Genomic DNA, 27,919 nt, shown 5'->3' on the forward strand with positions numbered 1-27,919 from the left:
GTAACTCTTCCCAGTTCACCGCTATCACTTCTGGAACACCCTTCAATAGAGTCTACATATGCTTTTTTCTCTCCAGTGGTATACGTCCGGAAAAGAATGAGTATTGCTTGCACATTATCGTATACGTTAGGTGTCATCCCCGTTGTTTGTCTTTGCAAAATATTGATTGTGTTCTGTTCCTCCAAACGTTGCTGGTCAGCATGACCTGGCAGGGTTATCTTTACCATTTTTGACAATGTTGCATTTGTACTGTTTAGCGGTTTTATTCAGGTTCAGCCAAAGGTTCTCAACGTTTATATGTAACCTTTCAGAAACTTTTTATATTTGCGCGATGTGCAAACTTTGCCAAAAACAAAAAAGTAACACAGCAACGTTCATAGAGTGTGGGCTCTTTGTTTGAATAGTTTATTTCATAACTGCTGGATTACCCAGCCAGGGAGAAATATTTAATCAGCTTCCTGTACAGCGGGAACGGAGGGCGCATGTTCTAGCCTCACTGGTTTTGGTGCTATCTGTCAAAGCTTAAAGCGTTATTCACGAATGCTCTAGTTTATCCACTCTTGCGTCTCCTCTATTCGCTCATCACCCTTAACGAACTATATCGTTCGTCAGCTTGGAACGATGTTTGTGACTGGAAAGAAAACTCGCGCACTGATCGGACTCTCTGTTATGCAACAAAATAAAGACGACGTTTGTTACCTTCGTTGAATAGTGAAAAATGCTTCAACGTAATATGCCGAGGACCTAGTGCGTTGTCCGAATTGCATGAGCTTGCCTGTACTTTCTGGGGATTTTACAGAAGCAGTGAACAAATGGGGAGGTGCAGGATTTCCTGAGAAAGAAAACTGTGCTGACAGAGAGCCTTCTTAAATGCGCAGCGCATGCGAGCGTGGGTCAGACTGACCTAGTTTTGAAATTTTCGCGGTATATGGTACTTCTCGCGCTCGCGGAAAGACGGCGCCACGTTACCTAGAAAAACGTTGGTTTTCCTCAGGGACAACAAGGACCAACATTCGAAGGAGAAAGGGAACAAACACAAAGCACTGGTTGTAGATTACAAGCCTGTCGAGAGATGGCGGGACCTTTCCGTTGCGTCGTTGCGTCTAGGGTGCCCTAGTAGCATCTCGCAGCGCACGTGTTAGCGCATGGTTGCGCAAATATCAAGGACAAAACATTTCCCGCGTGTACAAAGCACACAGGCCGGTGTGGGCGTGAACTTGTTCAGAGCGGAGTTCCTGGCCAAACAATCGAACACAGTCGTTCAGAAAGGCTGTTTACGCAAGGGCGAACTGCTCCGAAGCTTGAATAGAGATGGCGGCTGTATTTGGGATTCCCGATTGGGTTATTTTGATATTCACGGCGATCTTCTTCATCTACCTGTGAGTACATAAGCGAAACCTTTTTTTGTTTTCTGAGGCAAGTCGCTTAGGATGAACAGGAAGCCTGTTTGTGACTTTTTTTTTTTTTTTGTAACACTCGTCAGTTCAGTTCAGTCGTTCAGTCGTGTTCTACTCTTCGTGACCCTATGGACCATATCACGCCACGCTTTCCGGTCTCTCACTATCTTGCTAACATCACATAACTTCATCTGCAGCGCCTCGAGGATTCCACCTACCCATCGCGTTCGCTGCCTACCCCTTCTCCGGTGACCCTCAACCTTTCCCAACATGAAATCTTTCTCCAGCGACTCCTCTCTTCTCATCAGATGACTAAAGTAGCTGAGCTTTAACTTTAGAATTTGACCCTCCAATGAGCAGTCAGGGTTTATGGTCGACAATATCGATTGATTCGATCTTCTGGCAGTCCAAGGAACTCTCAAGAGTCTCCGCCAACACCACAATTCAAACGCGTCAATTCTTCGGCGGTCAGCCTTCTTCACAGTCCAACTCTCGCATCCATACATCACAACTGGAAAGACCATAGCACGAGTTATACGGATACTCGATACTACGAGTTATACTCATAGAGAGAGAGAAAAAAAAAAGTGTCAGTGGCAAGACATTCGCCAATTCACATTTTCTTTGCAGTCTCTGAAATGTCAATGTAAAGGATAATTTACTTTTGTTTCTTGTGAAAATTCTTGTGCCTGCTCTATTACATAAGTGCTGTCCTATGCCTCTCCCATAGTGGCGAAGTGATCATCCACAAAAAGCGCCATTCCGCAAGCCGCAGCGGTACGGTTTCACTTCACGCCGACTTTGTCGTCGGGTGTAAAGGCGTCAGAAAAATGACTAGAATGACGTCGTTTTCTAGAAAATCCGGCGTCATTGTCGGGTGGAAAACATTTTAATGAAATGCCATTGACAGGTGGTAGTTGGCAGGACATGGCAGTGCACTGATTGGTCGTCGAGTTGTGTGACGTCATGGGACTAAACTACCTGGACGAGATGGCTGGAGCGGTCAATTCGGGTAGCTCCTTTGGGATGGGAGTATGTTAAAGAATCTCAGGATGTCGAAATTACCGGAGCCTTCCATTACGGCGGCTCTCATAGCCTCATCCCTTTCAGGTGCAGTTAGGGTTCAGGTTCAGATTTTTATTGTCATAAATGTATTGCACAAATAAGTCGTTTGGGCAGACAGGCAGGGCTCCTGCCGAAACGTCGAGTAAAGAATAAAAATAAATCCAAAAGTAGTAGTATTAAGCACTGTTTGACCTGTGCAGACATCTAGCAATCAAGTACATTAAACATATGAAAAGTTTTCAAGGCAACTGATTAAACATAATATATATTCAGAGGATTACATAGAAGTACTTAAAACATATTTATTCCGATATTTCGGTTTTTTGACGACCCTTTTCAATGGAATATATATATATATATATATATATATATATATATATATATATATATATATATATATATATATATATATATATATATATATATATATATATATATATATATATATATATATATATATATAAGTATTGCATCTTAAGATGACATTTGAAAGCAAATATAATCGTTTCCTTGGTAGTATTCTTCAAATTGCGAATGTGTGCATGGAAATGAAACGCTGCATGTGGAGTAGAACAAATAATTCGAAATATAAGGGCACCAATCAAGCTCTCAAACTCTGTGCAGGTTAAGGGGCCATCTACATCTTAATACGGATCATTACTGCGCGACCCAACTTCCAGCTAGAATAAATTGGAAGGTTGAATTAAACTAGCCTGAATTAGGGGTACTCACTCCATTGCGTGAGTGGAGTGTCCAATAAAACAAGTGCTTGCCGAGTGCGGTACTGGCAGGTTCCCATCTGTATTGACACATTAACTGCAGACTTTTGCGTCCAAGTTTCCGTGTACGAATAACATTTCTCATCGAAAACACCTCGCTGGACAGGAGCAGCTGGTGGCTGTGGCGAAAACCTACAGCAGCCTGCTAAAAAGATAAAATATAAAAGCTACAGAAAATTTTCTATTGTCCCAACATAATTTCTGTGCAGTTTTTGACCACGGACCTCTAGTAGCCACTGAAATGTCTTGTCTTGTTACCACAGAACATTACTGCAGGACTACTAACCGACGCAGATTACTACAAAAAAACTTCAGAACTGCAAAACTGCACTACACAACAACATTAAAAGTCTGACGCTCCAGCAGAACTGCAGAATATTAAGTCGTATGTTTGAGATTGTTCTGTCGTTTTCTTCGACTGGGAGAATCTCTGAAACAAGACAAGGCTACAGGCTTGTACGCCAAAAATTACGAAACCCCCCTTGTAGCTGCAGCAGATGTGGCCAAGGCTTTTCCACACTATGCCCTGGGATCTATATCATTTGTCATGATTTGTGGGCGCAGTGATGTTTGTTCACTTATTTAGCTTTTTTTTTTTTTTTAACTAAGCCGTGGTTGCGCAACCTTTTCGCTCATTCCACTCTTTTTCGCCTGACTCTACTGGTTCCACAGCACGAATGAAGAGCTGCCGCGTTCATTTGATCACACATTGCGAGCCGTACGCCCTTAGTAACCTTGGGACCAATTTCTCTGCTCTCTCTCTCTCTCTCTCCGACGGCCGTTTACGGCCCTGACCCTGAGCCATGATATCCCAGGCGGAACTGGCGTCTATTCGTTGCTCAATCCCGTAACTTACGCGTTCACCCTGCAAAAACCTATATAGAGACTTGAAATCTATATAGACCGTTGCGCCACACAGCGGTGTGGTCTAAGCAATTTTATTTCTTCCTCTTAATTTCCCAACCTAACAGTTCTCAAAATGCAATTTCTGCCAAAATGTTCGGCCACATTGCTGGCTATAAAGGAAAAATGCAGACAAGCAAAAGTTAAGATAATAGAAACGAGAGCTAATTACAAGTGACCGCTGCTTTTCAAGTTTCATTAAGCATCTACATTGTTGCCTTGATCAAGCAGTACTTGTATCATGTGCAAAGAAAAAAAAAAAAAGCCAGCCCCTCGGCACCTCACAAGCCCCCGTATGCGTAAATCGTCCACTGGCGCTCAATGTATTGTAAAGGCCCAAACGGCCAGCACCAATTTTTAGAGCAGGCGTGTCATCCTGGCTTCAGATGTAGACTGTCACTTAAGGCGCCTTGAATAAGTGGATGCCGCGGTGTTATTCTGCGCTCGTGCCAACAAAGGCAAGAGAAGTCTAAGCAGATTTTTGCATGTGTGTGTGAAGTTGATGTGGATGTCTCTTTGATGTATCTTTGTTCGTTTGATTCCTCAGTCGTGTGTCTCGACATAAAAATCACTGGAAGAATCAAAATGTTCCCCACGAAAGCTATGCCTTCCTATTTGGTCCAATGCTGAAGATAATGCGAAAGGTAAGAAAATGAACCTAGAATTTTTATCCTTTTCTGCACCTCTTTGTAATCAGCTTTGACGCGATATTAACGTGGAAATTTCGTACGAAATTGTTTTGGTAATTATCCATTGCATCGAACTTTCCGGCCGTATTATATTCCGTACTACGAAACCCATGAACCCGAGGGTCGAACCCTGCTGCGGCGGGTGCATTTCGATATAAGCGAGTTGTAAAAGTGCTCTTTCGGCGTGCAGTTTGAGTCCGCGTTAACGAAACTCAGGTGGTCTAAATTGAGTCGGAGTCCACCACTATACGCCGTTCTTCATTGCCCATGTGCAGCCCTGGAAGCGTAGGTTGAGCTCCAAATACAGTATGCCGCATGTTACACAACCGGCAGAACACATCACGCTCACTTGTAATACTTTTAATGCCTAATAAGACCTCGCCTGAACGATTGTTGTATGCACACCTTAAATCGAGAATTAAAAAGCTTGAAGGTGTCGGCGGGAGGAGAGCTTCTTTGACTGCTAGGTCACAAAACGGAACAGGAAAGGCAGAACAGAAAGATGCTGAGAGCGAAGATGGGACGTGATGATGCCATAATACAACGGTGTATTTTGGCCTCTGTGACACTAAAAATTACAGGACTGCGTTTAAGTCTGCTTAGGAGGGGAAATGGCGAAAACTACTTTGCAGATCTGCTGTCACTGTTTGCGTCGTCATTTTCATTCCTACGGGTTTGGTTTGGATTATGGGGTTTCACGTCACAGAGTGACATGGTCTATGAGAGACGACGTAGTGGAGGACTCCGCATATTTCGACCACCGAGAGGTTCTTTAACGTGCACTTTGCTTTCCGCCTCCATCGAAAAGCGGCCGCCGTGGCCGGGACTCGATATCTCATCCTTGGGCACAGCAGTCGAGCACCCTAACCACTGCACTACCACGGTGGGGTTGTCATCCCTACTATGATCATCATCGTTACTATCGTTACTATGATCATTATCAACCAAATGCACTGCCACTGTCATTGCTACTGCCATCATTATCACTATCCCGAGAGTCATTATCATAGCTACTATTATAATTATCATTATCTGTATCATCGTCATCGCTATTATCATCCTCACGAGAATTACGGCTGGTTTCTCACGAGCTCGGCATGGAGTAGTGGTTTGTGCATTCGGCTGGGGATCGCAGGGGCGGCTATTTGATTCCCGGTAGAGACAGATTTTTGCCAGCTTCTGCGGACATTTCCTGCGTATATTTACGCAGTCCATGAGCCAAGAAAGACTTTCGCCAGCCCAAGGCTTTCGCTGATGTTCACGCACTCACCGGCGAGGTTTCGGGGCTTATAAACTCCCGAAAAGAGAGAGAAGAAAAGAAAAAGGTTAAGAATGAAATAATTACTGTTTGGGTTGTGATCATTTGTTTCTTATGTAAAATAAAATGATTTGCCTTTTTCTGCCTTTTTTAACGTGCTTTAGTGTGTGCATATGCATGCGCGTGCAAGCGCGCCACCTGTAGTTGCGGTGACATGGCGACAGCGTATGAACACTATATATTCGGTTGCGTCAGCACTGCCATAAGCTAAAAAGGCTCAATATACACTATTCTATGGTGTACATTAATATATATATATATGTGTGTGTGCGTGCGTGCGTGCGTGCGTGCGTGCGTGCGTGTGTGTGTGTGTGTGTGTGTGTGTGTGTGTGTGTGTGTGTGTGTGTGTGTGTGTGTGTGTGTGTGTGTGTGTGTGTGTGTGTGTGTGTGTGTGTGTGTGTGTGTGTGTGTGTGTGTGTGTGTGTGTGTGTGTGTGTGTGTGTGTGTGTGTGTGTGTGTGTGTGTGTGTGTGTGTGTGTGTGTGTGTGTGTGTGTGTGTGTGTGTGTGTGTGTGTGTGTGTGTGTGTGTGTGTGTGTGTGTGTGTGTGTGTGTGTGTGTGTGTGTGTGTGTGTGTGTGTGTGTGTGTGTGTGTGTGTGTGTGTGTGTGTGTGTGTGTGTGTGTGTGTGTGTGTGTGTGTGTGTGTGTGTGTGTGTGTGTGTGTGTGTGTGTGTGTGTGTGTGTGTGTGTGTGTGTGTGTGTGTGTGTGTGTGTGTGTGTGTGTGTGTGTGTGTGTGTGTGTGTGTGTGTGTGTGTGTGTGTGTGTGTGTGTGTGTGTGTGTGTGTGTGTGTGTGTGTGTGTGTGTGTGTGTGTGTGTGTGTGTGTGTGTGTGTGTGTGTGTGTGTGTGTGTGTGTGTGTGTGTGTGTGTGTGTGTGGTACTTTTAACAAATTAGGACAGACGTAAAAGGAAGTATCCCTTTGCTTGCAGCTACTGCTGTCAAAGGAGCGAGATCGTGGTGTCCGTGTTATTGTACCTTAGTGGCTCGGTTGTGATAAAGCCAGGCCTAAGCCAATGTATGCAGCTCTAATTGTAGGTAAAGTAAAGGCGCTGATTTCTGGTCGCGGATAGCACATTAAGCAGGCGAGCGTGAGGGGCCGGGGCAAGGATATTATTTTGCGTTCACAGGCGGCGTCTAGACCAGCTCAGGAATCAGTAAGTCAGCGGAGCGGCAAACAGTGGGCAATATGGAGCTTCAAACTGTAATCTTTTTCAAAAGCCGCGGAGTAATTAATGAACAATGTTTATTTCTTCGCCCGCAGCCTTTTCATGAACTGGACCAAGAACGTTACAAAAAGTACGGAAGGATTTACGGGTGAGTCTAAGTGACGGATGTCATTGTTCACAGGTGAAAGTCGCTGTATACAGTGGTTCACCAGAGAGTGACAATGTTGCGTTTGCGCATGTAAAACATGCCTTTATTTGGCTGATGCAGTGCCATATTGTTCCAGTTATCGTATGTAGCGCACAAAATAAATGTAGCATAAAGCTATTCTGTGGTTGTGCAAGGAAAAGGAAAAACATGTATGTTACTCGTATGGAATGGATGTGACGGTAGTTGGAGAACTGGCATCGCCGCGCCCAGTGACCATGCCTGTTTGATAGTTTCACCTCCTGCGGCTATCGTTTTGATTGGCGCCGTGACTCAACGAAAGGAAAGATTGGCAAATTGCGGTTCAAGGTTTCTTGATTGTCTCGGAGGAAGTCCGTCCTGTTGTAAGCCTAGTAAACGTAAATTCCGTGGAAAAAAAATCTGGAGTGCCGTGAATTTTTTTTTCGATATTTCTATCTCAAAAAGTGTTAATCATGAAATCAATCCTTTTCTTGCTTTTTTTTTTTTAGAGCAAAGAAGTTAATAAATGCCAGATATTTGACATGGTGGCACTAACCGACTGTACGCGTACATTCCTTTGGTGCAGCATGTTTGAAAGCGGCAAGCCGTCACTATTTGTGGCAGAACCTGAACTGGTGAAGCAAGTGTTAGTAAAGGACTTCCTTATCCTCCCAAACAGACGAGTAAGTAAGGACGTTATGCCTACTGATGCTTATGTTTGCTTCTAAAAAATCAGTTACTTTGCTAAATTCAACTGATATATTTATACTATAAAAGAGCATAAGCAAAATTCTAAATATATGGTTTATAAATTTAAAGTGTTTCGCACTGTGCCCGAGATGGCGAAAATTATCTTTTTGAATTCGAATGTCAAGGCAGCAGACAAAAACCGCAGTGGTGATGCCTGCTGGCTTTCCTTCGAAACTACTGCAGTCTATATGGTTCCACGCCTGATGGAGGCTTTGCTTCTTTTTGCCCTTATTGTGTGAGAAGTTTCCGAGCACGTCTGCTTTTCTTCGTCGTGAGTAAAGCGTTTTCAGTAAAACCAGGTCGGGTTTCGTCTGTGAGCTCATCTCGCCGTCTGCTTCGAGATTTTTCTTTTTTAATGCTTGCAATTATATTTCATGTGCTACCAGCTTTGTCAGGTCACTGAGCAAAAACAAAATGAAAACGTTTCAGACGATACCAAACTGCCCAATTACGACAAAATACCCGACAGACCGCTGTTAAGCTGATGGTACTCGGCTGGCTGCTGTCAGCAATGTTTAGGCCAGCGCATCAAAGTGACTGCTTGTTTAGACATGTATGCAGAAGGCATGAGCAAGGAATGGCAGGATAAAATGCAGTATATATATATATATATATATATATATATATATATATATATATATATATATATATATATATATATCCTTGGTTGAAAAATACTTTCCAGGCGTTTTCAGCTTTCAATGCAGAATGTACCACAACATTTGTTGTCTTGTGCAGGCGCATGGTCCTGTTTTATATTTGACCTATCTGCCGGCCGCTAAGCAGCTTCGCTGTTTAGCATTAAATTGCACGCACTTTCTATTAAATCCGGCCGCGTTTCTTTGCAGCCTTGACATACGCAACTATCTACGTGAATGATACGATGAGCGTAGTTGCACATATACATTTGGCGTTTCGTAAGAAGTTTAAAAGATTTCTCATAATTAGCCGTAATTTAATCTCTCTAGAGTATGGGCTAGGTGAGCGTACTTAATCGCAAATATTTGTTGACATTTCCTACAATTGTCGTAGCACCGAGCTGTTTCTTTTCAACCACAGACGGCTAATTTCTTCGAACCACTGGTCGACAATATGCTGAGTGTGGTGGCGTACCCTCGATGGAAGACGATTCGAGGCTGCTTTTCGCCGGCGTTTACATCAGTAAAACTTCGTAAGGTGAGCACCATACACGTTTTGTCGTCGTATAATTTGTGTCACCATAAAAATTCGCTAATGATTACTTGGCACGCACGTTGGTAGGATTCCTCGTTTAATTGCGCTTAGAATGAATTGTGGATTGAAGGGCTTTAGAACTGGCGTCTTTTCCTCTCTATTCCATGCAGTTTTTGAAGATTGTAACGAGTTCTTAGCTGTTCTTTGATGTAAGTTGATTGATTGATTGATCGATTGATTTTAGGGTTTAACGTCCCAAAGCGACCTAGGCTATGAGAGACGCCGTAGTGGATGACTCCTGAAATTTCGATCACCTGGGGTTCTTTTACGTGTACTGACACCTCACAGCATACAGATGCCTTGCTTTTCGCCTCCATCGAAAAGCGGCTACCGAGGCCGGGATTCGATCCCGCATCTTTGGGCACAGTCTTCGAGCGCCCTAACCACTACGCCACCCCGGCAGGGGGCGCTGTGGTTAGGGTGCTTTAGATTTTAACGAGTTCTTAGCTATTCTCTGATGCAAATTTCAGATATATCTTTTTGGTGGCGAATGCTCCAATATCCAACTTAAGAATAAATCTCTGGAAAGAACGGTATATGCGAAACCCGTGCACGCCACTGGGATTTTTATTTTGCATGAAAGGAGTTTTTTTTTTTACTATTTCTTCTTTCTGCAAAAGCCTATTTCTAGGGTGTTCTAAAACTGGAAATACACCAATGGCGAGAAATGAACATTCGGTGGCAACGTTCATTGCCAACAGCCGGCACGATGAAGAGAGATAATTATACGGTCGTTTTTTTAACTGCAAAATTGCGGCCGGGGTATTAAAAGGGTTCTGTAACATTTTTGAACACCAGTAAACGAGAAAAAAAATACTCCCACTCATTCCTTGGCTCACGGATATCGGAGCCGAAAATGAGTCCTTGGCACACAGAGAAAAAGTAATATAAAGCATTCAAAAAATGTTGCATGTCTCAGTCGTGAAGATGTTTGTTTCATGTCCAATCTGCTTCGTAATTGATACTTTGATGTAAACGCGTAACGTTTCCTTCCCGACTCTGGGCTCCGCGGTTATGTTTGTGAGCAGCCTCTGAAGGGCGTTCCTCCCACTGAATTAATGCGCCCACATCGAGTGTCTCCAACGAATAGATTTTTTTTTTTGTTTTGCAACTCCTGTAGCTTGCCTCTTACACACGCTAAGATGTTTATATAAAATGCTTGGTTTAAGACATACGTACGCAGTGAATAAAAGCTGGTTGGCCACAGCATTTTGGGTCTCAGATGCATAGCAGCCGATAATGGGCAGGGGTTGACTCGCACTTGCTAGAACAGCCTAGCAGAAGGCGCTCACTAAAGCCCTTACCCACGCATGCTTTCTCCTCTCCTCCATCTTCCGGTGCAGCAGCGCCAGGAAGTCGATGCTCCCGCGATACGTTTAAGAAAGTGGTCGACCGTACAAAGCCGACTTCTCCTGCTATTGTTTTTTCCACTTCCTGCATGGACCTGTGTCTAGCCTGGAAAGCTAAGGGCCAGATGGTTCACGTGTAGTATCTTTTTTTTGCTGTTGCTGTGAAGAAATTATTTGATTTCGTTTGATGTAACCTTAACTTACCATTATTTGAAATTGTCAAAAATTCTTAGTGAACCTTCCATTTGCGGTAGCATACATTCTTGTGTGTTTGCCATGTATACTTACGGTACTTATAAAAATGTTTCGCCCTTTAACCAACATATAGGACTGACGACGTTGAAAATAACAAAACAAAACAAGCAGTCGCTTCTTACTTTGCTCTGCTGCCATTCTTGTGCAGATGGAAGACCAGATCGAAGCTTGCACAAAAAACACGGTGGAACATCTTCGCAAGGCAGCTGAGGATGAACGCGACGTCGAATTAGGACAGTATGTAGACGCAGACGTCTAATATGTCAGTTCTTTGTGTGTGTGTGTGTGTGTGCGTGTGTGTGTGTGTGTGTGTGTGTGTGTGTGTGTGCGTGCGTGCGTGCGCGCGCGCGCGCGTGTGTGTGTGTGTGTGTGTGTGTGTGTGTGTGTGTGTGTGTGTGTGTGTGTGTGTGTGTGTGTGTGTGTGTGTGTGTGTGTGTGTGTGTGTGTGTTACAGGATGTCGAAGCTGCAGTAATGAAATTCTTTCAGTGTTCGTGGTCTGGCTTATGGAGTTAAACGCCCCGAACTGACTCAGGCTATGAGGAACACCGTAGCAGGCGGCTGCGGATAATTTCGACCGGCTGAGATAATTTAATGTGCACATGATTCCGCACAGTACAGGGGAGCTCCTTGCATTCCCCCTCCGTCGAAAATCTGCTAGCTGCGGCCAGGATCGAACGCGCGTCCTCGGGATAAGCAGCTGATCGCCGTATAAGTATCCCAGCGGGACGTTTTTATCCCATTCATTTCAGAACGATCTTAGGTAAATTAGCAAAACAACCTTGCAGAATATGACTGCCAAAGGCGCGTTCACTGAAGCCAGCTTCACGTTTACGCCGCTTGCAGAGATAAAAATTTTATATATGTGTATATATATATATATATATATATATATATATATATATATATATATATATATATATATATATATATATATATATATATATATATATATATATATATATATATATATATTTAACTAAGCCGAAAAGTGGGGAGCAACGATAAATGTTTTATTCGACCGCTGACTTGAGTAACAAAAAAAAAATGAACGGCGGAAAAGGAATGCAAAAGCAGAACACACACGAACACCAGTCTCAGAACACACTAAAATCGACGAAAATTCTCAACAACGCACAAAAGCGCTGCTATCGCACACATGTCTAGCAGAAAATTTCCTTGCTCTTAACTATCGCCGGTGCATCCAGTTCCTACACCTTCTTGATTCTAATATCTTCATAGATTTCGCTCTTAAGATTAGTTCATGCGAACAACAATTCTGGCGTTACTAAAAATGAGATGCTGCCAGTGTTGCCAGATTGGATAGGGGCCACGATACCAGAACCACACTGAAATTGCCCTAGATTTTATCCTAAGAATGTCATAAATACATAAAACACTAATATTAATAAATAAAATCAACATCGCTTTGTGTATCTTAGATGTCTGACCGTAACCTGCTTTGTACGTCGTCGGTGTGTAAAGGCTTCTTCTTGGAGTAGTGTTGTGCGAATCCGTAAAATAGCATTTAAAATCTTCAGCAACACCTTTTTTCTGTACTTCGTCTTCAAACCCGTGATTTGAAAGATGACCCCCTACACCGGTGCGTTTGACACGTCATGAAGACAGGCTAGTGCATGCAATGCCCATTCTTTGATGGCTTTTCATATTGAAACCCTCGACTCAGAATGTTGCAAAATACTCCGGATGATTGTTGTCGGAGGCGGCCTCCTTACTACAAAGACGCATAGCAATTATCCATACTGCAGTGCAGTAACGTCCGTGTTTTCTTTAATCACATGATGGAGTGGAAGTTGCAAAGACAGACTTGCAGGCGAGATAAGACTCGGGAAGGGTAAAGCCCACTAATGTTTGGAAAATCTCTCGATGGCAGGAAGACTCTTTCCACTTCCTTTAACAAGTAACTGTAAACGTCTCGGCAGCATTGCCCTCGCTCGCACAGTAGCTTCATTTAGATTAGGTTCCTTGTGCTTTTAACGGAGTTGACTGATGAATTGAGCTCCAAAGGCTGTCATTCACAAGAAAAACCGATGACATTGCTTGGTAAAAATTTTCGATTTCAGCGTTTAACGAAAGTTTGAACATTTTGTCTTGATAAGTGTTCACTGACTAGAAGAGCTAAACTTTTGAATGAAAAGCGCTAGTATAGGCAATGATTTCGACATGCCTGGAGTCGTTTTTCCTTAAAGTCGCGATTTTTTTCTCGTCTAGTTGTTCGAATATTTGGAGACCAGGAGCTCTAAACTTTAACTAGATTTGCGTAATCTTGGGGCCAATTACACCAGATGGCAACGCTGAGTGCTGCGTTTGGATTTTCTGCCATACCGTGGCAAATGTTTCGTTTCATCAGGATTCAGTGATGTGCAGTAGTGTCATAGCCATTCATTGCTACATATTCCGTAAAAACGTTTAGATTGAGTTTTAGAAAGCATTTTATGCTCTTATGTGCGGCAATCCGGGCGCCCAGAGACGATTGCCTTAATGTAACCGTAAGGACGACTTTCACTTCTTATCTCATGGCTACTTCTTGACATTTAGCGAAGAATGACGGATGTAGGTACCACAGCTGGTCTCTTTCTCGACATAACTCATCACATCAACATCACAACAAGTTAATGTATTGACATGTGAACTTCACTGCAGCGCATTACCAAGGCAGAGGCTGGCTAAGTCCCTTTTTTATCATAATTTCTGATTGTATGATGTATAAGGCAACATACCCTTCTCTGCACGAAACTCGAATTTCCAGCAAATGTTGCCATCGTCAAAAAATGTCATAAGTGAATGTGAATAAAACCTGATGCCGCATTCCTGCGACCGTGTGTAAGTGTAGCTCAATTAAGTAGGCAGAAATGTAATTAAAATTGTATTAATAGTAACTGCTGACCGAGTAGGCAGTATATTTAAGCGATAAATTTAAGGTGCATAAAATGTTGTCGACATATTCAAAACCCTCACCAGCCCGAGCATAAGTAAGGTTTTCATCAAGAATCCCTTCACAACTACATAAATGTATGCGGTACAGCACGGGAGCAATACTAAGGCATATAGGAATATACCTTACTTCTGGATAAGGCTCATATTTCGCACTTCATTACAGTAGCTTATAGTAGCATGTCAAAGGTTTAAAAGTGAAAAATGTGTTGCACAGGTCCACTCTAAAGCAGATATCTTCCTGAAGGCCGCGTTAATTATCTGAGCTACTTTGTATTGTGCACGTTCGCTATTGGCCCATAAAGTTTGAATTTCAAACCACCAGATGAGCAAAAGAGCTTCGCATAGTCTCGCTATTTTAATGCAGTAAAGTATTTCCATTTATTACAGCATTAGCTCTACTTCATTAATTTGCGAGTTTCACATTATTTCGTAATTCCTTTACCTAGTACCGCATGCGTTGTATAGATGGCGCCGCGTACTCGTGCGCCGCATGCTATTTAACCTCACGCTGCTCAACAAACATCGCCGCCTTCACCTCGCGCCATGCAATAAACATCGTCGCCCTCATCAAGTTCCAATTGAAAAAAATTAGTTGTGGTTTAACTCTGGTTAACCCTAGTTGAATTGCGATAGCAATGGCGGAAGCTTCTTTTGCTTGCAACATTATTCCCCTATCACGCCCTATCGGTGTATGATGCTACATTATTGGCGATACTTAAGCTCATCCTTAAACAGTATGACGCGAGAGCGTAAGCTACCAGCCCACATATAAATGAGAAGGGTTCAATGCTGCTGAACCCGAGCGTTCTCGCGGCTGTTCAAGGTCAAACGTGGCCCTTCCCGGGACGACGCGATAGGCCGAAACCTGGCGCAGTATTGCTATCGCAATAAAACACTCTCGCGCTGTGCATTGAGCATCGCAGTCTTCATGAAGTTACATCTGCACCGCTCCTTCATTTATGCCATGCACATTAGCTATCTCACTGAAGACGAAGACCGCAGTCGTGCCAGACAGGCTGCCAAGACCATCGAACAACAAGAAGCCAGAATAGCTCGTTGCCGAGCAACTCACCGAACGCGAAAGCGAGCCAATATCTAAGCGACAGCAGCGATTGCGGCTGCGGCCGACGGCGAACTTTCGTGAAACTTGGTTCAAGGAAATTTAACCTCTTCCATTGTTTGCATTGTGCGCATGTATTTTGATGGGTTTTGTTTGCTGCTTCCGGGACATGCAAGTGCCATTTTATAGCGACGAGATGAATCTAGCTGTTTTCTCTTAACTTCACTTCCGTCAAATCTTTACTGAGAAGAAGAGCTGTGGATTCATCTGGCTCGCATATTGGAATATAGCCTGGTGATGAACAATGCTCGCTTACAGGTTCTTCGGAAACTTTTCGCTGGATTTGATCGCACGCTGCGCCTTCGGAACACGTATCGATTCCCACTCTGAGCAGAGCAACGATTTTGTCGCTTACGCTAAGAAAGCATTCGGCACGGACATCTCGATCGGCCTTGTCATACACTGTAAGTTCGGCAACTGCATCTAGTAGGGTTTCCCACGGCTCTAGTAAACTTAGGTACTCTCATTTTATTACCCCTCATTTCATCTTTAGTGGAATAGAAATAACCATGCCCTTTTCTATGCCTTCGCTTGCATAGTCTTGGAATACGCCTTGTTTAGTCTTGGAAGAAGTCTTAGAAAGTACTACGTGTTCGCGCAGATTTGCGGCCTTGCGTAGCCTGCAGTGCAGAAATTAGTTTGAAATTGTGTATGTAATTCATGCCATCATTTGAAGTGCTTCAGCGTTGGCCTGTTCTCGGATGTGTCAAGTAAGTGCATTGTCGGCTATTAGGCGTGCATAGATAAATGCAGCCCTGTAAATGAGAGTAAATGCGTGAAACAGTCCTTTTTATAACGCGTGCTTTGTTTGCATATTGAACCTGGTTCTTTTTATGTTTTCTAACTATGTGTTATACGATAACGCAACTTATTACTCACGTCGAGCGTATTGCATTCCAGTAGCACTGATGCTTACGGTACACCACAACTGAAACACTCAGTAGCAGAGCAAATGTTTGGCCAAGTCGATGAACATTCATTGTAAAAAAAGGCGCACAATTAGACACAATACAGAGCACAAGAAGGCAGACACCACTCGGCTCTAATGTTTTACCACTGACTTGATGTTACGGGCTGTCGGTTTTTTTGACATGTAAAAGAAAAAAGCTTTACCATTTCAGGTGCAAGGCATTAACTGTTGTCAAAATGTCGGCTTTCCCGATTAAGAAAAAGTCCAAAGTTAGCGACCTGTCTGAAATACAGATCATTTCGTTTTTCACTGCCACAGTCCTCCTTCCGGGAGTGGCAAAATTTTTTAGGCTGAAGTTTTTCAACGAAGGAACTGTTCGTTACTTCAAGAGCCTGAGCCAGAGTGCAATTAAGGGTCGCTTTGACTCCAAAACGGTAAGTATTCACTGCAGTTGAGCTTGTAGCAACATCAGCGCTTTACTACGAGTCTATAACTAGAATGTGCATTGGATAATGACTGTTGTCTTTCGGGCCCATATCCAGAAGAATGCATGGCTAACTGAAACTCATGACTATTGCTCACTGTGGGAAAGTTTTCACTGCTTCGTCTCCGGAGAGGAAAAAAATGTCGATTTTGTGGTAATGTATGCATGACAAATAAGATGTACTGATGTTCTTGAATGCATATCAATATAAAACTTTTCAGTGAGCTGCACTGCAGATGGCTATTTTAATTTTGCACTCTCATCCAGTTGCAGTCTAATTGAGAAAGCAAATCTGCAAGCTCAGTACCAATGCAGCCCATCATACACCAGAAGTATGTGGAGACACTTTTCTGTCGTTTGCGGCTATTCTTTCTTTTATGAATTGGGCTTATTACAATGATCACTACTCTTAATAATGTGAATTGTGCCAAGTGCCTTAGCAACCTCATAACTAAGATTCCCTTAACAATTCCTCTCTCTTCTCACCTGATCCTTATTTTACAGAGACAAGATGATTTTCTGCAGATTCTTATCGACTCTCAGAAAGGCACTGATGTGAGCGATACTTCAAAAGAAATTGTAGAGTCAAGCGAAAAGATCTTTGATGTGGACTCGAAATTCACGGATTCAGAGAGAATCTCATCAAAAGGTGAGCATTATTTAAGCTTTGCCGAGATAAACAAAATAAAACAGAAAGAAGCGATGTGGCCTGCCTGGCACTAAAACGCTGGCGTATGCCATACATCATTGCGTTAGCAATGTTCAGCACGATGTGTCGTACATAAAAATTAGTAGCGCATCACTGGGCGTCGCTCAGTACTAGATGAACACGAATAATAAAGACGAATAGTCGTTATAAAGACTCCGCCTCTCTTGCAGCATGGCGTATCTTAACAACGATTAATACAGCGAAGAGAATGCCTGTGCAACAGCCGTTGTGACGTTTAATAAACTAACATGGATCAGAGCTTTGCTTTGAATTGTGAAATACGCTTAACGGCATTTGCTAACAGATTACAGAGGTGAGCTCGCCTGTCTAGAGCAATCGAACCGGGCTTTGGACAAGAAAGAAACTGAATTTAAAAAGCAGGTACCGAGTTACAGAGCTGCAAGTTGTATTCAAGCGTAGCCGTGAAGATATAAAACCACATAGGAACAAGGACTTTGTCCCAAGCGAAACATTGGCGTTAACATTTCAGTTGAGGTCTCGTCAAACCTGGAAAAGGCGCTCGGTTACAGAAAAAAAGGCGATTCAATATGCATTTCTTCGATATTAAATTAACATTCCCTGTTGAGAAACCCCGTATCAATTTCATATCGGATTCAGTATACCGGTTTATTGACCAGGCGGAACCAACATGAAACCAGACGGAGCTGTGATTTCGAAATTTATTTTATGAGTCGGTGGTCCTCGTTTCTAAAACAATAAAAAGCGGCACCGAGGCGAGTACAGAGCTGTAAAATAATACGACCACATTTCAAAAGGAAAAAAAAAAAAAGGAAGACTAAGACATTCAGCGCACACACTAGGATTCGGACGACGATCCTTCCGTACAACTGCAGAGTAATTTACCCGCTACTCTAAGGCGATTTCCTTTTTCCAGCATGGTATTTATTACACGCGTTTAAATGAATCAAATAATTATATACATTGTTTACAATGTAATCAGCCTGTAGCCAAACAATTTCAATAAAAATGTACAACTCCACACTAATAAAACATGTCATAACACAACTCCACTAAAACGGTGGCAAAGAAAGATAACACATCAATAATAGGAGCCGGTCCGGTTGATAGTCACCGTCTTCGTGTCTCTCAGCTGGTGCACCATCTGGCTGAAATGAGTACTGGGGAAAACTAGAGGCTCAGCATTCCGGTCTAACATGCGCGTTTTCCAGAGGCTGTGCAGTCCAAGGAGGAAAATTATGTCAAAGGGTTCATAGTCATTGTTGGGTGACCATTAGATAACGCACACCGTGAGAATATAAAACAGTTTTTCTTATATGTTTTTTGCAGAACGTCCCAAGATAATATTAACAGAAGAAACAAGAATTTTTTTTTGTGTGAAGCCACATTTTAACTGGCAGAACATAGGCATGAAGTATAAAAATAAAGTTTTAGTACAAAGCGAAATCTGCATTTTACGTACTCTTTGTAACACAGCATGCTCCATACAATTAGAGTAGAGAGAATGATATAATGAAGGCGGGAACAGCATAGACATCATCAAATCTCTGTATAAAGTTTTACATTAAACAAAGAATAAGTACTCATAAGAAAAGATAACTGCCAGAAAACGCACTGAATCGTAAACTTTTTTCATAAAGCCAAATAATAAGGACAAATAAGTAAAATTGGAAGAGACCACTGAGTTGGGAAGAAGATTCATAAAGTTAATTTGCAGGGATGCTCTTATGATTGGATGGGAGCTATTACGTAAAAAGAAGAAACGAGCAACTGTTTGTCTCATATAACGAGAAGTGTCAAACCACGGCCAGTCTAGAGGGAGAGCGCGCGCTCTTCCTCGAGACCGGCCGTGGTCAAACCTAGTCCGGCAGCAGAAACAGGCCTGAATAGGTTATCGTGCCGCATCGTCTCGAAACTGGAGCACCATTTGACGTTGCAAACGTTTGGTGAAATCTTTGAATGTAGTGCCCCACGCAATGAAGTGCCTGCAAAACTTAACTTTTTTTTTTTTTTTTTTTTTGACAGAAACATGTTGCATGTCTGCACCGAATATTGATAGGTGATGCGGAACAAAAGTCTAAGCATAAATTTGAAGGGCCGTGACCCGCTCTCTCCAGTAACGCCCACTACACTCGAATGCATAATGGGAAACTTCAAGGTATTTTGGGGGTAATGAGACTATTCAACAGTATAATGAGCCGGCATTGATCCCCATAAACCGAACTACAGACCCGAACATTTAGAGCTATTCATTTTAGCGCCAGAGACAATGCCAAACTGCTGAATAATGGTTGTATTTTGGTCAATACTGGGTTTATCAATTCAGAAAAACGCCAAATCAACGGCTACCGCAAGCACTTTGGCTTCATTGCTGAAGACAACAAAACCGCGGGTATTCCTGTTTCGCAGCACACTGAAAGTGGCTCTAGGTAGAGTGCAAAGAGAAGCGGTCACATAGGACAGCCTTGCTTCACGGATGATCGAATTGGTATAGGCTCTTAGAGGTGACCGTTAAAATTCAAGCGAGTGGAACGGTTGTGGTAGCAACGCTGCACCCCTTTAAGTACGGTTTATTCAACATTGGTACGCTCTAGAAGAGAAAATAGAAACGAATGCCGGACATGATCAAATGCCTTCGCAAGGTCAATATTGAGTAGAGTAAGCTGCTCATAAGACCCGGAGCAAGATTCGGGAATTGTACGTCGAATATGTGTATTACTTTTGTATAGAGCGGCACCTCAAACCACACGTCTGATAAGGACATATGAGAACCGACATCGCATTTCATAGACGATTGCATATAACTTTCTCGAAAATTGTATGGTACACATTTGCCAACATTTGCTGATTTTTTATCATATTGCCTTCAAAGCGAGATAATACAATGTAACAGACACAATACAATAGAAAAACTATTGAACTCTTAACAATGCAGTTGAATATAATGCAATAAACATGCATTTCACAAAATTTCGGAAGCCTTAGATAGCAGTGACTACTCTAATTCCTTCATTTGATTTAGTTTTCCTAACAGGACGGCAGTTTCTTCACTGCAGTATCTGTGAATCATCACCTCGTGGACTTTCGCCACGTTCTTCACAAAATGGGCGACCCTAGATGGCGGCTACTTTAAGGCCAACCGTAGGTCACGTGACGCCACCAAAAATACTCCAGATGGTTCAGCTTCATCGAACGACCTAGTTGGAGTTGAAATACGGAATTAATAAGTCCGGTATGAGCCGGATACAAGACGCATTCGTCCCGTTTGTGTTCCGAACCGGACATGGCCTGGCGGTATATGAGCTCTATACTGGACCTGGCCGTCCGGTTTCAGATCCATACTGTACAGGCATGTCCGGTTTGAGATGTATACCTGACATGGTCTGTCCGGTTTGGGTGCCATACCAAAAATGTTACTTTTCTGTACAGTATACACTCCATTTTGGACCCGTCCATCCGGTTTAAGATCATACCGGACATGTTCTCTCCGCTATAAGCTCCATGTCGGATTGGTTTGTCCAGTTCGAGCGTTATACCGGTCCGGTAAAATCTGTTTAAACATTATACAGGACAGATCACACCGGTATGTGATGTATATTGGGCCGTACAGGTCCATAAAAACCGGTTTGACAATGTACGGAACTTTTCAATAGGCCTCTCTGCCTTATTTGGAACTAACAGAACTTAACGTCGTCGCGCTGAATTTAAAGTCCTTGCACACGTTACCTCTCCCCACATGTGGGTCACTTAGAAGATAATTAAAGCTTTTGAGCCACAATTATGAGTAGAATATTATGGTCTAAATACTTCATCTTTTAGTTCTCGAACTGACGTGCTGAAATGTAGTTTCATTTCGGCGCAGTATAGAAATTGGCGCTCCTTGCCTGGCCACATTTGTGATTTGCCTTTTAGAAGTTTTTCTATCCTAGTATGTGTAGCTGACGTGTTCCCATTATGCACTTCTTGCACTTTCATAATATGTCAAATCCTTGTTTGTTACTATTCTGCTCGTGGAGTGTTTTATCCCCTCCTGCCATAAACTCATCTTAGGCTGCAGTATGTGACAATGATATAAAATATCAAATGCTTCATTTTTCTGGAGTTCTGATCGCAATGTTTTTTATTACATTCCTTTTCACCAGCTCTCAGTGAAGATGAAGCAATGGCCCAGTGCTTTATGTTTCTCCTGGCGGGACAAGGGACGACATCGTCTCTAGTTGCCTTCACGTTGTACATGCTGGCCCTAAACCCTCAATACCAGGACAAGCTGAGGGAAGAGATTGACCTCTGCGTTAAAAAACATGTAAGTGCGCAGTTTTCACGTAGTGGTAGATCAATTTTACGTTTGTTTTGGCTGGTCTAAAACAACGTCACATCCGAAGGAGCGAGACTGATTGAAAACATCTTTATTCACAGAATCTTGTAGACCATGTGGGTGGGCCGCCTAGTCCGGCAGTCCACAAGATATTACTGCCGCGCTAGCCCTCCCCACCAGCCAATGCTGACGGTCAGGATCATCGCTGAGCAGAAAAGCCTCCTTCTGCTTTTCTGATGGATTTGGAATGGGGTTTATTATGGGATTGAATTAGCATGCCCACACCATGTTGTAGAGGTTAGCTACCTCTTCACAGTGTGGGCTTTTCGGAGAGTATAGTGTAGGGTACCAGTGGTGTCACCTAGAAGGAGTGAGAAACATCGACGATGTAGTGCAGTCGCTGGGGTGTTGGTCTAGGGAAGTAATGGGGAAGAAATGAGGAGACCGGCGTCGGAGAACATGTTTGAGGAAGACAGGTAGCTAACAGGCGAGACCACTCAAGGGCGAAGCGCTGTGGTGAAAGTGCTAGGAGATAGGATCAGTGGAGTTTTGTCATATTTTATGTGGTATTGAGGCAGTCGCGTTGCGGGTGCTGGCGCGCAGGGAAACTTAGGAGGCGATACTTGAGCTCGGCGCGTGGGAAACGGGTTTATAGACGTCGGATTGCACTGGTATGTTGAGACATAAGTCAAAGAGAGGCCAAAGTAATAGTGCGGCTGCTTGATTTCGGTTGTTTCTCGGGTACCCGGGCGGCTAATGAAATGTCAGTTGCTGCTGTAAAAGTATTGGCAATTAGCTGAGGAATCAAGACCAGGGGCTAACGAGAGTTTTAGGGACATATTTGAGCAGGAGCAAGCGGACAGCTAGGCCTTTCGGATGACTTGTTTGAAGCCGCGATTGCAACGAACGGTGTAACCGGATTTGTGAAACGGCATGTTAAAAGACGTGGCGTGGAGCAGTGCGCTCAGCCAATGGATTTCTGTGCAGCGGAAGTCAAGACTAGGTGGGCTGATCACCCTGTGAACATTGATCGGAGAGGTGAACCTCTTTTTGGGGTGGCTGACGACACATGGAGACTACTGTAACACGAGACAGAGGAGGACGGAACGATGAGAACGAGGCTTCGAAATGCCGTAAAAGCAGGCCCACAATATTTAAGCGGAACGTCACTAACGGCAGGGTCAGCTGCGTCAGCTCCACGTTCAGCGGCGTATACCGTCGCTTGCAAACACGTCTGTCGGGCTGTTGGCGATGTGAGAAAGGTCGGGCGAGCTAACGACAGTCATGGTAGACGTCGGCGAAACAGAGTGAACACGTGTTCGGAGTGGGGATTATATCGGGGCTGCGGCGAGGACAGAACCAGCGCCGGTGGTGCTGAATTTAGAAATAACATGCTTATTGTGCCACTCGCACTGCATGCAGTTCGCAGAGGTTCCGACGTAATCGTCTACGACAAGCGTTGTGCCCTATAGAAAAAACGTTGCAATGGCTTAGCTCAACTATGCTAGGATATACGTAGCGAAAGTTAAGGTTTGACTTGGTTATCCGATATGTTAGGTTGCACCGGTTAAGCAATTAAGACGCTGTTTCGGTTTTACACATTCATTCAGTGTTAGGCTTTACAGACACGACTGGTATCTGGCGCCGCATAGTGGCTAGCTTAAATGGCGTGTAAAAAAGCGCAGAAAGTACGCTCACTATGGGCAAGTATAGGCCGCGCGTCGCAGGTGTCTTCAGCGCTTGATCTCTGTAGCCAACACTTTCCTCTAACGTTTTCAGCTTTGTTTTTTTTTTCCTTTTACAATTTTGGGACATGTTCTGATTAAGTTAACTTTGATTTTTCTTTTGGAATGTAAAAAGGGAGTAACTGTATCCTTCACACCCCCCTATATATAATCCCATCGGCTGATATCAACTTGGCGTATACAACCTGTCAGATAACTTCGGTAAAAACGAAGAGATTTCGTGTTTTTTTTTTTTTTTTTGCTGACTGCGCCCGTCACTCAAGAATCAGCGAGTTTCGTAATTGGATAATAGAGGTCCGTGTTACGGGTTGTCTGCTGTAAATAGAAAAGAGAAAATATTTAATTAAGTAAAGCAGAAATAGGCGCGGCGCTGTAATTTGGAAACGAATTTTTCGTAATGAAATAACAGAGTCCGAAATACTGTTTCTACGTTATTTCGAAGATGTCCGTTAATAAATTGCAGAAACAGCTCGGAAATAAATTGCCTCCATGTTTCTTCGTAAACTAGGTAAATATCTGCTTACAGTGCAGGTGGTGACAGCCATACCTTGCAACCATTTCTAAGGGTAAAAGGGTGTGAGTTATAGACACAAAATGCACCCTTAAGGGGGCATTTTTGCAGTGTGTGGCGAGAGAGCACAACAACCACATTATAGAAACCTTTCTCCACCTCGTCCTCATAAGAAGAGAAGAGGAAAAAGGACAAAATGGGGGTCTGCATGTTTAGCGTTTTACTATGGTTAAAGCGTTTTGCGGACATGCCGGCGAGCCCTTTGTTGCCATGTCGGTTGCCTCGATTTACAAATGTGCATATTTCAGCTATCTATAAACCTTATAGTTCTGTGGAATGCGACTTGTGGAATGCAATATTCGCAACGCGGCATCATTTTGCGACGTACGGAGAAAAGTAACGGTGAAAAAAATTTCGGGAAGCCTTTAACTTCCACATCTGAGGGATCACGTGACGGCGTTAGTGACGTCGTTTGCCACAGCTCTTGCTGCTTTTCGTTCACGTGCGTGTACTCTGCCGCTTGATTAATCACTAATCCCCTAATTTATATCTCTATTATACTCACATAATAACCATAACATAGAGTATTAAACTACATTATATGAATGACCATGTTTACCTAGTTTAACCCTACTTGTGGCGCCATCTGAAAACCGCCGCTTCAAACGTCGGGTGCTTAGCCGTACTTAAACCTAGTTATAATGAGCGAAATCACTCAGCGCGGTGACTGATTGGTTAAGGCTCTCGGCTGCTGAACCCGATTCTTTAGTGTGAAAGAAACTTGATGGGGCCTTTAACGTTGTCGCGCCAGAAGGTCCAGCACCCCTTTAAGCATTTTCACCGCACAGTTACAAGCAGGTATATGTAATAGGCGATTTTCTGACTGTTCTCGTATGACCAAACTTGGCTTTGGTTTGCTTTGTGCAGGGTGAATATCCATCGATGGAGGTCGTGTCAAAGTTGGAATACCTCCACGGAGTAGTATCGGAGACGCTGAGGATGTTCCCGCCAGCCTCAAGGTGAGGAAGCTTCAGGACTAATGTAAAAACGAGATTGGAAAATAAGCGCTGAAATGGTCAGCAATGGCAGTTTCAAGTTAGGCCACAGGACACAGGACGATGGTAGATTAGCGGCTGTTCTCGGCCCTTCCGCCTTTCTCCTGAGCGGAAACGACGTTTCGCGTTTACCCCGGATCGCTGAAGAGCGTTGCATGACTTCTACGCAGCGACATTGTTGTGTGACAAATCTGCCTCGTGCCCTCACCGAGCATATTTTGAGAGCAGGCAGTAATATTTGCTACTACTGCTTTTTTTCTTATGCCATTTCAATCAAAAGTGTAATTCAAGAAATGTCGCTAAGTATGCATTTAAAGTTCGCAGTTTCTATAAAACAGAGAGTTATTGTCACGTAAGTTGTCAGATCGTTTATTAAATCGACATAATTAAAGGGCCCGCTCTAAAAAAAATCCCGTGTCGTTGCTCGGCATTCTCTACTTTGGGCGAAAAATCACAATGCCCCAGAGAGGTAGTAGCTGGCAGGTGACATGGCAGGAAACTTATTGGTTGGTGTTTGGTGTGACGTCATGGTAGCGCATGACATGGTCGAGTTTGCAGGAGCCATGACAACTCGGGTAGTTTCTTTGAAATGGGAGCTTGAGACAGCGGTAGAACCTATCTAAACACTTGAGTCCCGAGTCAGAAACGCTACCCATAGGCCACGCAGGCACGTCTGTAGCGCTAGGTTAAAACGCGCCTTTATTGTTTTAGTCAATATTACGACGAAAGCCTTTCTTAACTCATATGGGCTGCGGAAGAGTCCGCAGGAAGGGTCCGCAGAACATTTTCGCTGTATAGGTTCTCACAAACTGACATTTAAGAAAATCTGTCTCCACCGGGATATCCATCCGATCACCTCAGCCTAGCGCGCTAACTACTACTCTCGCCGGACTCGCGAGAAGCCGATCATAATTCTGCTTGTATAGCATGGGGATAATAGTAGCATTAACAATGACCATGCAGTTAAGTGCTAATAATGAGTACCGCTAGGTGCTGTATCTTAATACAAAGTGGCACGGATGTGTTCCTTTATCAAAACGTTTGCTGCAAATTTTCTCGACAGACTCGAGAGAGAAGCGAGTCAAGATTACGTCCTTGGCGACACTGGCATCAGAGTTCCGAAGGACTGCGTGGTTGCTGTGCCCGTGTATGCGATGCACCATGACCCCGAATACTTTCCCGACCCTTACGTTTTCCGTCCAGAGAGGTGAGCACCCTGTTTGTGCGTGCACTTTCTGGAAGCGCAAATATGATCTGAATTAACAATGGCTGAGGCGTGGGGGACTGCCAGTATATTTGCAGGGCAACAAGTACAATGACCTCAATGCATACTGTTTGCCCAGGTTCACAAGCGCGAACGCCATTAGCATCCAGCCTTACACGTACTTGCCATTTGGGGCCGGTCCTAGAAATTGCGTGGGCACGAGGCTTGGTCTACACGCTGCTAAGATGGCCGTCTTCCATTCGGTTCGAAACGCCCAATTTGTGCGCACAGACAAGACGAAGGTACAATTTTTCGCTGAAATTCGTTAGTGTACCAATGAATAATGTATTTTTCAAGAAAAAACAACAACTGTGTTTTACGAAGTACTATGCAGAAGATTAGAACAAGGTAGGATATGAGTCAAGTGGGTATATTTAGTCAAAATATTCTACTCCTGTCGGAGACCTTTTCTAGCAAGTGTGACAAGAAGTGTCAGCAAAACGAGCAAGACTTCTTATTTGGATTTTGAATATCGTTCCCATTACAGAACCAGTGCGTGTGTCGATGTAAAACTGATATCTATTTATGATCATTCACAGATTTCAGTAGAACACACTTGTCTTCAGTTTCCAGGCTGTTTATATCATTGAAAATTCTTCACTGCACTTTACACACTCCTGCTAGCTCTGTTCAGTATTCTCGTTTTCATATATATACATTTTCTATTTTCTTGACCTAGTACATAAAATAGATTTTATGTACTAAAACCATAGAACTGAAAGGAGATTTACAACATGTTTCTGGGGGCTTAGCAGAGCACCTTCGGGGCTGCAGAAATAAACAAAGGCTACTCTTTTTCAGGTACCTCTGGACTTTTTCAAAGGCTTTGGTGTGATGTCGTCGTCGGACATAACAGTCGGCGTGCGGAAACGTGCTTCTTCAGGCAACTGAAGCTCGTGTGCGCCACGTCCATGATGTTAATTCTTGCGTTACTCGGGCATACGCTCAGAGTGAAGTCTGAGTGACACGTGGAGGCCGACTGTTCCACCGACATTCTTTTTTTTTTTTTTTTTTCAACTTCTCGGAATACGGGTCTACTCACTGAGTGTAGATGTAGAACTGAAAATACCACGAAAAAAATGCGAAGGCATTCAAGATACATTTGCTGTGCGATTAAGCTAACCTTCGATGTTTCAGACTTCTGTTATTCATGCAGAAGATATGAGTAACGACTGCAGAACGCTTCGCAGCTGTGGTGACATGACTGAAAGGGTCAGACGGTACAGGTATCGGGTCAGTACAGAATAAAAGATGATAAATTGCGCTAAACAGGGGTGATAAATAACGAGTTCCCTTGGAATACGCTCGTAACGACGGTCGTACGCAGTGAGTGAGGTAGAGGTTATTAGACGCACACAGTAAATATGAGACTTGGATTTATAGCACAGCGACACCCAGGTGATTCGTGTCCTGAGGGATAGGCCTAAGTTCTGAGGAAAGTAAGTCTTCCGCTGTTTCCACCTGCCTTCTGCGCAAACACAGATCTTTGAGAAAAAAAACGTGCTTCTCGCACGATCTGTGTCCAAGGCTATGGAAGATGAGAATGGAGCCACATGTCCTGGTATTGCCTGTTCACCTCACGAGAACGGTGCGAGAGTAAACCTCGTAGTTCCCCCTTCACTGCTTGAAACCTCACCAGAGGCACTTTATGGCATGTACACTGTGGCGTTACTGCTCGAAATAATAAGATAATCGTCCGTTGTGCTGCGCCAGCATTGTTTCCTTACATTCGCACCTTAGTTCTGGAACGAGCTGAAAAGAAGCAAGAAGGTCTCGTCTCTTTGCTCACTGAGACGTTAGA

General features: G+C 43.5%; 1 protein-coding gene across 1 annotated transcript; it reads left to right on the top strand.

Moving 5' to 3' along the window:
- Positions 1-1,268: 1,268 nt before the first annotated feature.
- On the top strand, positions 1,269-27,810 carry LOC146186177 (cytochrome P450 3A24-like). The gene is made up of 14 exons (XM_084607994.1): positions 1,269-1,379; positions 4,692-4,788; positions 7,413-7,465; positions 8,070-8,166; positions 9,293-9,409; positions 11,219-11,307; positions 15,405-15,550; positions 16,375-16,490; positions 17,045-17,189; positions 21,371-21,531; positions 24,727-24,818; positions 25,918-26,061; positions 26,198-26,360; positions 27,601-27,810. The coding sequence occupies exons 1-14, from the start codon at positions 1,312-1,314 to the stop codon at positions 27,808-27,810; spliced, it is 1,698 nt and encodes a 565-aa protein (XP_084464120.1). The 5' UTR covers positions 1,269-1,311.
- Positions 27,811-27,919: the final 109 nt, after the last annotated feature.

Source organism: Amblyomma maculatum, chromosome 6 (genome assembly GCF_055883805.1).
Source record: "Amblyomma maculatum isolate TAMU_Amacu chromosome 6, ASM5588380v1, whole genome shotgun sequence".
NCBI classification, from domain to species: domain Eukaryota; kingdom Metazoa; phylum Arthropoda; class Arachnida; order Ixodida; family Ixodidae; genus Amblyomma; species Amblyomma maculatum.

Bases quoted from the DNA above. Each gene is read 5' to 3' on its own strand.
- LOC146186177 (XM_084607994.1), top strand. From the start codon at position 1,312: ATGGCGGCTGTATTTGGGATTCCCGATTGGGTTATTTTGATATTCACG. The intron at 1,380-4,691 runs GTGAGTACATAA...TTGATTCCTCAG, and splicing joins GCGATCTTCTTCATCTACCT to TCGTGTGTCTCGACATAAAA. The intron at 16,491-17,044 runs GTAAGTATTCAC...CTTATTTTACAG, and splicing joins GTCGCTTTGACTCCAAAACG to AGACAAGATGATTTTCTGCA.